General features: G+C 40.8%; 1 protein-coding gene across 1 annotated transcript; it reads left to right on the forward strand.

Moving 5' to 3' along the window:
• The first annotated feature begins 426 nt into the window (after positions 1-426).
• On the forward strand, positions 427-1,432 carry LOC119172903 (programmed cell death protein 6). The gene has a single exon (XM_037424046.2). The coding sequence runs from the start codon at positions 621-623 to the stop codon at positions 1,170-1,172; it is 552 nt and encodes a 183-aa protein (XP_037279943.2). The 5' UTR covers positions 427-620; the 3' UTR covers positions 1,173-1,432.
• The last annotated feature ends 10,319 nt before the right edge of the window (positions 1,433-11,751 follow it).

The following is an 11,751-nucleotide window of genomic DNA, read 5'->3' on the forward strand; positions in this document are numbered from 1 at the left end:
TGCGAAGAATAAAAAACGAGAAAGCCAACATCTCTCAAGCGGTATCGAACCAGCAACCCCTCAAATTTAGCACGTGGCGCTGACCACTAGGCCACAAAACGCACGCTGTCTGGAGAGCTAACGGCAAGCCATTTATATACACCATACAACGTTTGGGTGTCCTCATGGTTTCGAAACTTTAGCGAGTTTTCGTTATCAGTGGCCAGATGGCGCGACGTACTCGCGTTGGACTGGAGTATTGCTACCTTTAGGTAGCAGAGTAGCACATTTGTTTTCCACTATCATAGAACACGCAATTCACCTCTCATCCTTTTAAAAAATGTAAACTAACAAAATTAAAGTATTTCTTTAGGAATACCTGGGTCTTGGTCAATCCCCCGGCGTGGGTGTGTGCCACAGATTCCAGGAATCAGTCACTAACTTCGACAGTGGGTGCAAGCTATGGTGTAAGCCGCATCTCGAAGCAGTAGAAATAACGCCCGTCATCACTGATCAAGGGCGTTTACACCACCTCGGAGCTCGCCATCCAGGAGATCGCTACAACATCAGCCGTTGCGTTTTGAACGGTCAACGAAAAACTACAGCGGGATATCCCAAGACATCGCTGAAGTGTAAGCGCAATGAGCATGTACGGGCGAGCCCCAACCCAGCCTCCCAGAGCGGATCCTCGCTACCTTCAAGAGATCTTCAACAATGTCGACAAGAACAGGAGCGGGAGAATAAACGCGAGAGAGTTGCAGAGTGCTTTGTCCAATGGCACCTGGAAGCCCTTTGACGCAAACACGGTTCAGCTGATGATGAACATCTTCGACCGAGACCGCAGCGGTAGAATTGACTTCCAAGAGTTCACGTCTCTGTGGAATTACATCAACGACTGGATCAAGTGCTTCGAAAGTTTCGACAAGGACCGCTCCGGTTCGATTGACAAGCGTGAACTGCGGGACGCCCTGACCAGCTTTGGCTACCGCTTGAGTGAACAGACACTGGACTTCTTGCTGACGAAGTACGACAAGGATCGAAAGGGTTCTATTAACTTCGACGACTACGTTCTGTGCTGCGTCAACCTGCAGACCCTGACAGCGGCCTTCCGTAGCTACGATACTAACAAAAAAGGCGTCATCACTCTTAGCTATGAAGATTTTCTGAAGCTTGGACTGAGCCTGAATCCGTGAGGCCGGCCTTGTATTTGTAACGAAGCGTGAATGACAGCTAAGCGCCTCGCCATTCCGGACTGCGATTTTCTTTGTGTGTGGTTTGGCTTGAACATGACTTAGTTATTTCGGAGGAATCGGCTGCGTACCAGTCGTGAAAATTAGGTCACCACCCTTAGCTGATAAGCAAGCGCAGCTTTTAAAATTCTCATAAAGGCTTCAAGAGCGTGCACAATGTGTGGTTATGTATCTTTTTCCACATTGTTGAATAAACGTCACAGACCTGGCTGTTCGTTGAGTCTTCTATTTCAGTGGTGCAACCTCTTCCCTAAGTAAGTGCTTGTTTCATGATTTATACGATATTGCTACTTTCGGAATTTCTATTCTGTATTTCACTAGTCGACTTTTTAAAGCACTGTTTAAACACTGGGTTTAAAGGACCCCTCATTAGGCCCCATAACAAATCTCAGTTAGAAGCTGGAAGCTGTGTGTCCGAAGAAGAGCCTTACGTCACAAGAATTTTTTGCAATCAGTTCTACGAGCTGAGAAAACCAGTATTATGAATCAGCGCGAAACTACGATGCAAGGAGGCGAGCTCTAAACCCTTACCGCTCGCGCCGCATAGCCTTCGCAAGCCAAATAGCCTAGCTGGTCACCTGGCCTCTGCGACGTCCGTCACTCTACCTAGCCTCTGCGACATCCGAGTCAGAGATCACGTTCGCAAGGCGTGCCCGAGGACTCGAGCAGCGTCGTTTCGTTTACCAGTGTTATTTTGTGGTCTACTGCCTGTTTCTGTGGGATGGATGCCTCGGTGCGCTCTCGTTCGGAAACGCTCACTTAGACGACGCGGTCATAGTGAACTAGAATATGATCATATTCTAGTTCACTATAGACGCGGTAGAATAGATAAGCATAACGAGTGCTCGAACATGGCTGGAGCTTGCTCGATGTGCGAGCCGCGGGGACATGAACGCATCCGGAACGCAGGCACATTAGCCCCACATTTTGTTGCCATTCTAGGTGGGAAAATTCAGAAATGTACACACATTTTTTCATGGTCTCATTATTTATCTCAAGTTTTATTCATGTATTTAGGCAAAAAGTTACCCAAAGTACACTGGGGTGTGCGAATAATCGAAAATTTTGTATAACGAATGAAATAACGTGCTATTGGAATCGGTATTCGAATTGAATAGAGCGCGTATTCGAAATATCGAATATTTTTCGAATCGTTTTGTCATAATCGGTGACAGTGAAAAGTGCTCGAAGGAACGAGACGTGGGAACAGCGATGGGTAACTTGTTTGCATCGTCGAATTACCCAGATGCATGCAGCCCATGTACTCACGGCACTATCGACGCCATATTTATCACAGGATGAAGACGTTTTACATAAAGAGACACTTAGGAAATGAATTGGTTCATATTGATAAAGTGCTAACCATAATGTCCTTACTATTATGTTGATTATTAGAGGAGACAGTCAAGGTCAAATTATCATGTTTAATTTTTGCGCCGAGATCTGCGCACGTGACGTCACGAATTGCAAAGTGTATTTGTCGTGTTTTGCCGACATTCACTCGACAAAATTTTGCTAAACTTTGTATGCTAAGTCTCGGGCCCAATCAGCAGACATTGTGCTTCATTTTTATCTATTAGGAGCTACGTAGGCCTTAATAAACACCGTCAAAATTTATGATGTCACGGCGTTTGGTGCGGGAACTTTAAGGTGACGTAGCCACCCACATTTTCTTTTTGCGAAGTTTCTCGTTTATCGAGCTTCTTCTGGCGGCGGGTGCAGTGATATTGAAATTGTGAAAGGGTAATTTACTAATTACAGAAATATTGTTTTCCTCTTTGATGTCCCGATAAAACTCCACTGAAATTTGAAAGAACAGTGTGACACTATGAAATTTATGTCATCTAGCTCAATATCTATTATTGTTTAATTATCAGTTTTATTTAAAAGCTTCTGACAACTTATTACCTTGACTACTGTATATAGTCGCCGCTATACTTCAACCTGCATTTACAAAATATTTCGAATGGTCTTGATGCACACGATTTTTGCCGGTTAAAAGTAACCGTGACGTTCTTTTGTGAAAACTTGTGAATGTTTGAGCTGAAGAATGCTCGGGCTGTTCTGAAAATTGTCCCCTTACCAGCCAAGGCCTTCTTTGAAAATTGTTGCCGGACGTTTAGAAAACTATTGGAACAGTGTTAGATTTCGTGTAATCGTCATTCGGTTTGTATTCGATTCGGTCCTGAAATTCACTATTTACACACACCTACAGTGTTGACCATTACAAAGTTTAGAAATCCCAGCTACACGCAACTTCATACCCTGAGTACGAGTGTGAAGGCTGACACTGGACTCCGTCGCCAGGAGCGCAGCCAAAAATGTTTTTTCGGGAGGGGGGGGGGGGGTTCAATTATACTTTATGTACGTTCATGCGTGCGTTTGCACGTGTGCGTGTATATACTGTGCTGTTACGCAAGCGAAATTGAAGACATTCGAGGGGGGTTGAATTGCGCCAACTTACACCCCTTGGCTGCGACCCCGTCCGGTGGGCACATCCTGTACTGCGGTACACAACAGTGGCCTAACGTACAAAAGGCGCCTCCAAAGACAGCGACATGTACAATGCAGCAATTCCTGGGGTTATCGTCAAGCGCACAGCCAAGGCGAGAACCTTGGACCCACCGGACAGTATATTATGCGGCCCCCAGTTGGCCCCCAGCTCTTCAACCCCCTCCTTTTAAATTCGAAGCATTTATTAGCGAACTTCAGCGACTTTGAATATATATATATATATATATATATATATATATATATATATATATATATATATATATATATATATATATAAAAGAAAGAGGTGTAAACCTAAGGGCTCGTTTTTCCGTGTTTTGACACAATAATAATGAGATCTAACAGATAATAACGCCAAGGAATGTATAGAGGAAGTTATTGAACCAATGTGATGTAAATAAGAAGACAGAAAAGTGGGTGAAAAAAATAACCTGCCATGAGTAGGACTCGAACCTACGACCTTCGAATAACGCGTTCGATGCTCCAACCACTGGGCTATCACGGCGGCCATCCCCCATCCGCTTTTTGGGGTTTCTTTCTTCATTAAAAAGTAATTCTTTTGCGTGCCATTTACTGCACTACGACCGTGAGAAACGAAACGTGTGCGCGAATGCGTGTTTGTACGAGCTGTATTCGTCCAAAGGTCACCGCATTGTGCCCCCGTATACAGTCACGACATTGGGAGCGCTGTGACGTATATTCTGGCATACGTGACATACCGTCACTTCATATATAGCGCTGTTCCGTTTCCTTTTAGAGATAGTAGTATACATATTCTGTCTCTATTCTATATAGCAATCCAACCCGTTTCGCTCTTGCACTTGGCCGCGACATGCAGGATATCGCCTGAGCGACGTGCTTACGTCGTCGCCGCGTTTTCCTCTTCCTGTCGCGCTCTCGTTTTGTATATCTCGTCTTTTTTTTATTATTTCAATGCGACATACATGCCCACACGCAGCTGCCTAGTTCCGCTTTCGGTATCAGCCGTCTCTGCTACCGTGCCTGCCGCAGACGCCGAGTGAAACTTCTGGCCACGGTGACGTTAAGATATATATATATATATATATATATATATATATATATATATATATATATATATATATATATATATATATATATATATATATATATATATATATGTATATGTATATATGTATATATGTATATATATGTATATGTATATATGTATATATATGTATATGTATATATATGTATATGTATATATATGTATATATGTATATGTATATATATGTATATATGTATATGTATGTATATGTATATGTATATATATGTATATGTATGTATATGTATATATATGTATATATATGTATATGTATATATATGTATATATATATATGTATATGTATATATATGTATATGTATATGTATATATATATATATATATATATATATATATATATATATATATATATATATATATATATATATATATATATATATATATATATATATATATATATATATATATTATTGAGATATAACAGACAGTAATGCCAAGGAACGCGTAATTCGAAAGTCGTAGGTTCGATTCCTGCTCACAGTTGGTAATTTTTTCATCCACTTTTCTTTCTTCTTATTTACATTCCATTGGCTTTAATAACTTCCCCTGTACATTCCTTGGCATTACTGTCTGTTATATCTCAATAATATTGTGTTAAAACACGGAAAAACGAGCCCTTAGGTATACACTTCTTTCCCTTATATATATATATATATATATATATATATATATATATATATATATATATATATATATATATATATAGAGAGAGAGAGAGAGAGAGAGAGAGAGAGAGAGAGAGAGGGGGCAACACTGCCATCGATGCATAAGCGTATGGCACTTTTTATTTTTTTAGGATGCGTGCGCGAACGATGTTGTTGCTACGTGCTTCGATCGCCACGGGATGTCGCTTGTATGCTGTCACGCGTAAGGTCCAAGCGTGAGGTCCCTTGACTTTAGTCAAGCGCAAAGCCCGTAAAGCAGGGCATACTCAAACAATCGGTCCGTGGAACTATCGTTGGCTGCACGCCTTTTCACACGGAATAAAGCTTCGTGACTTTGATGAACAGTACTCGCGTAATTTTCTCGCTTTGTTCTAGTAAGCTATAAATACGGGACTGACCTCAAGCTTTTTTTTTTTTTTTTTCGTGAGGCACCCCGTGCGGTCGCTGTGAGTTGGATCACCGTGGAACGAGACCTCTATTTTGGAATAGACTTCCAGATTTCAGTCATTTCGGAAATTAGTATCGGTATGTTTTTCGAGACCTGATGTGAAATACCCTTCAAAAATGCTCTGTATATGGAATACGGAAAACGCGTTTTTTTTTTTTTTTTTCAAATTGCAACGTTCTCTTCTCTAGCTTGCCCCCGCTCGAACCAGCTTGACCCTCTTCTCAGGACAAAATTTCGCAACTGTGGCCCGCTACCTGCGATGAGTTTGTGACCTCTGCTATTGGGACATTCATCGTGGTGCAGTGGCGGACAAAAACAATGTACAGAGAATTGAAATCGCCCGATATCTCACGTGATAACTGGCGCCCAATCGAAGGTACGGCAGAGGAGGAGGTGGTGTTAGGGTGGACCTCGTATCATGCAAAAGGAATCAACGTAGATCAATGGATGGTGGCTTTACCGAAAGTGGAAGGGGCTTTGATAACAACTATAATTGCGGAAAAGAAGTGTATTTTATTTAAGGGCTCCTTTTCTTTGTTAGACACAATATTAATTAGAGATGTCAGACAATGATGCCGAGTAAAATGTAAGCGATGTTATTAATAGTGATCGTAAATGTAAATGCGAAAGGATAACTTGCCACCGTCAAGGACTGAACCTGTGACTTTCGAATAAGGCGTCTGATGATCTACCACTGAGGTATACGATGGCGGTCATTCATTACACTGCCATTACTACGATAACATCCCCCATGCTTTACTTTGCCTTCTTGTCTGTCCGTGCTCTCGGTCATGACTTGGAGTATCATGTCATGTGAAAAGCCAGTCAAACTTTTTCAGCTCCATTAAAATATTCGTCTCTCTCTTGTCGGTTAGTAACAGAATACATTAAACATTTCATTGACAAAGGACTGTTTGTTGCTTCTGTATTCTTTGACTTTTCCATGGCTTTTGATACAATTAACCACAGTATGTTACTGAAAAAATTAGAAGCCTATGGAATAACGGTCCAGCGTTAACATTTTTGAGAAACTAATTGTGTGACAGAAAGCTCATAGTTTGTTTATTCGGCAGACTTTCAGACACTAAAATAGTTAATCAGGGAGTGCCATAAAGCTCAATCTTGGGACCATTATTATTCATTCTCTATAATAATGATTTTCCCAACATGCTTCACGCTCACTATGCATGTTATACGTGGATGATACGACTGTTTCAGACTCGGATATATCTTTAACATTGTTAACAAATAAATTAAATAGCACATTAGCTAACATTGTTATTTCGTGTCGCTATAATCACTTGATCTTATATCCAAAGAAAACTAAATTCGTGGCTTTCTGTTCTCTTTGAATGAAGACCACAGTTTTCACATCAGGTAACCCCTGATTACCACTTCATTTGTCCTACTGTGTACTTCTTTGGGCTTAAGAGCCTTATTAAAAGCTAGACTTTGCCTATCTACTTCTGCTCTCCTTTCACTTTACCATGAATTCATTCAAAGCCATATTACTCACGGCTTTGCTGCCTATGGCAACACCTATCAGTGCCACTTCTCATCTAATCAAAATATATAAAACCAAGCTCAGTGCATTATTTCCAACTTTAATCGCAATAACATTAATATCATACGCAAGAAAAATACTGTGTGCTCACAACTTGAACTGTCTACAACTTGAACTGAATACTGTGGGCTCACAACGTCTGTCGTCCTTTGTCAATTATTTGTTGTGAAGTTTGATATGTTCTCAAACGATGCCTTACATACCTTTCTTTTTTCCTTTTTTTTCTGCCTGCATCCATGATCATGATCATTCGCCAAGCACTGTAAATTCATTACGTTATGTTCAGTTCTCCATGTGTAAAATACTTGCATTTGTAAACTTTCTTTTGTGTGTAAATGACATGCCCTTTTCTAAATTACTTTTTTGAATCAATCCCAACTAGCCTTGGGCTAGGGATTCAGATGCATTTTTTTTACACTGTTGTATACTGTACACTATTTTTATGTCAATAAAACTCAATTCAAAGCTCAAAACTCAAAACTTACGTTTAATTTGCACTCAACCTAATCACCATGTTCTTTAGGCTACTCAATCAGGATCTCACCCACAAGTTTGTTTCTTTGCATTCCTTGGATAATAATAACCCCCCTCGTTTCGCTCAAAACAATAACTCCTTGCTGCCAAAAGCATTTACAAATTACGGCAAAATGACAGCATCATTCTGTGCTATCAAAATGTGGAATTATCTCCCTCACCCAATCAAAGCATTATCATCTCTTACTGCGTTTAAAAAACACTTAAAGCTCATTTGATGAGCCAATAATTAATGATAGTGTGTACTGTGTTCCTTTCGCGCATTTTTCTTTTTCCTGTTTAATCACATAAGAACCTTACCTTAATTGCATTATTACTGTTCATGGTGGCTATCGCTGTATGTTTTTATTGTGAAATTGAACTTGTATTTCTTTATTATAGTAATTTACAAATAAAAAAACAGTTCTGTGTACTAAAATACTTCATTAGTTTCACGCATTATCGCAGTATCCGTTTTGCGTAACGTTTCTACCCGTGTGGTGTGCTTTTTGTTGTTGATTTAGATATTGTTACATTTTTGTGCAAATTTTGCAGTTTAGATGTGATAATTCTGAACAGAGGGTCCCGGTACGATCCCCTGACCTTGGGACCCTCTTTCCTGTATCATTGACGTTGTAACAACGATATGCAAAATAAAAGTTGATTTGACTTGACTTAGTTCTCATCAAATCAGTGCAAGTTATATTTGCCTTTCTACGTAATTAGTTACAAGTCACGCCACGGTGATCTAATGGTTATGAAGCTCCACTGCTGACTTCTAGTCAAGTACACTCACTCCAATGAGGTGTTTTCGAGAAGGCTGATTACATCAGCCCTTACGAGGCCTTCTTTCTACATTAATAGCAATTGAGAAAGCTCCCTAGAGGCATTTGACAAAATCCCCATAGCTCGTGACCTCTTTTATGAGCGTTCCGTATGAGACTTTTATGAGCGTTCCGTTGGCAAATGGTAACCCTTGCGCCAAGAGCCCATCTCAAAGCTAGTCGGAGAACCGGACGTCCTAAGCACTTCCATGGTGAAGCTGGCAATGCTACTGGCACTGAAAAAAAAAAAAACGCAGCATACCTACGGAGTGAATGATGATTAGTGGGGTGAAGCTTCCAAGGGTTTTATCGGCAAACCATGAATCAGTCGTTGGCCACGTCCATCCGTCCGTCCGTCCGTCCGTTCGTATGTATGTATGTATGTATGTATGTATGTATGTATGTATGTATGTATGTATGTATGTATGTATGTATGTATGTATGTATGTATGTATGTATGTATGTATGTATGTATGTATGTATGTATGTATGTATGTATGTATGTATGTATGTATGTATGTATGTATGTATGTATGTATGTATGTATGTATGTATGTATGTATGTATGTATGTATGTATGTATGTATGTATGTATGTATGTATGTATGTATGTATGTATGTATGTATGTATGTATGTATGTATGTATGTATGTATGTATGTATGTATGTATGTATGTATGTATGTATGTATGTATGTATGTATGTATGTATGTATGTATGTATGTATGTATGTCCATCTGTCTATCCTCATGTCTGTCTGTCTGCATGTCCATCTGTCTATCCTCATGTCTGTCTGTCTGCATGTCCATCTGTCTATCCTCATGTCTGTCTGTCTGCATGTCCATCTGTCTATCCTCATGTCTGTCTGTCTGCATGTCCATCTGTCTATCCTCATGTCTGTCTGTCTGCATGTCCATCTGTCTATCCTCATGTCTGTCTGTCTGCATGTCCATCTGTCTATCCTCATGTCTGTCTGTCTGCATGTCCATCTGTCTATCCTCATGTCTGTCTGTCTGCATGTCCATCTGTCTATCCTCATGTCTGTCTGTCTGCATGTCCATCTGTCTATCCTCATGTCTGTCTGTCTGCATGTCCATCTGTCTATCCTCATGTCTGTCTGTCTGCATGTCCATCTGTCTATCCTCATGTCTGTCTGTCTGCATGTCCATCTGTCTATCCTCATGTCTGTCTGTCTGCATGTCCATCTGTCTATCCTCATGTCTGTCTGTCTGCATGTCCATCTGTCTATCCTCATGTCTGTCTGTCTGCATGTCCATCTGTCTATCCTCATGTCTGTCTGTCTGCATGTCCATCTGTCTATCCTCATGTCTGTCTGTCTGCATGTCCATCTGTCTATCCTCATGTCTGTCTGTCTGCATGTCCATCCGTCTGTACGCATGTCCGTCCCTCCATCTGTCCATCTAGTGAATACTCCAAGCACCGCCATCTCGCATATTTTCATCATATATTCATCATATACAAGTATCGCCATCAAGCGGACATTCCAAGGACTAAAACGAGAGGTGGCTACTGCACACAGAAAACGCATGACCAACGCCTTAAAGAGCTTTGCCCTTGAACATATCCGTATCATTTAGGTGTAGTGGTTTTTCTGTGGTACTGTACGTAACTTTCAATCCTTATTTGTAGGCATGCCACAAATATCTAGAGTGGTGATATTTTTGGCGAAATTCGAAAAAAAAAGGCAACTTTTGGTGACTTTTAGCTCCTCGTTTGGCGACATTGGATCTAAAGTCAATGGTAACCCTGGCGAATAAACAGAAATTTGGGGGGGGGGGGGGGGTAGCCTTATCATTTGTAGTGAGGGCTTGCCAGGCAGATGTGGTCGAGTGTCGTTTCGTGGTCTGTATTTCATGAAGCAAAACAAATTACGGGGGAGAGGAAGGGAGTGCCGAGATGGGCACGGCGTGCTATACCCCTGGCTACGCCACTGGGATGGAGTGGTAAGGAAAGCGAGGAGGAGAGTAATGACGTCAGGGTGAGAAAGAGGGAAAGGTAGAGGCAAATACACCAATTTCGCCGTTTTCTCAGTCTGCACACCACTAGCACGTAGCTGCCGCCTTTTCTTTTCTTTGTGGTCATGGGTGGTGCAGTGCTTGTAAATAATCATACTTGATCCCCGCTGCGTCATCTGGCTTGTGTTTTGGAATGTCCCACTGGCGGCTAAACTCGTGTCCTACCGTAACCTTAATTCATTGATTACTGAACTGATACTGTGTTGACGTTTTAAGCGTTCTCAGGCGTTCGCCTTTCTCTCTGACGTGAAATTTTGGTTATTGTATAGTTTTGTGTCCCTGTATCACATCCACCTTGGATGATTGGTGAGAAAACTAATATAACTCACAAAAATAGACACTCGTGAATATAGACCTGTCATTGTTTTTTTTTTCTAGAAAAATCCATTTAAATAATTTTTCAACCACGGAGCAGACATCTACATGACAGTGTCCTTTCAAGAAAGCTCTTAAATACAGATTATTTAGAATGGTGAAATGCAACCCAATGGTATGTTGATTGCTATAGTGTTCGCGCTCGTGTTTCGACGCTCCTCCCTTTTAAATACGACCATTAAATATTCAATGTATGAAGCACGCTGCTACATGCGCCATTGTTATGAATTCATCCCTGTTCCGCATCTTTGAACGAATTCAGTAGAGTAATAAATAATTCATCATTTGGAAAGATTGGATCCAAACTACAGCGTATCTTTACACGTGAAACAACAACAACAACAACAACAACAACAAAGAAATTTACTCTATTGTAAGGCGCCATTAAGGTTCTACAGACATAGTATGCTTACTTTTTCGTCAGGTCGTTAGTTTGTGTCCCTAAATGTCTTGCCCTTAATCTTCTCCAAGATATTTCCGATGAAGTAGCGACAAGCCACGC

This window comes from Rhipicephalus microplus, chromosome 4 (genome assembly GCF_043290135.1).
Source record: "Rhipicephalus microplus isolate Deutch F79 chromosome 4, USDA_Rmic, whole genome shotgun sequence".
In the NCBI taxonomy this organism is placed as follows: Eukaryota; Metazoa; Arthropoda; class Arachnida; order Ixodida; family Ixodidae; genus Rhipicephalus; species Rhipicephalus microplus.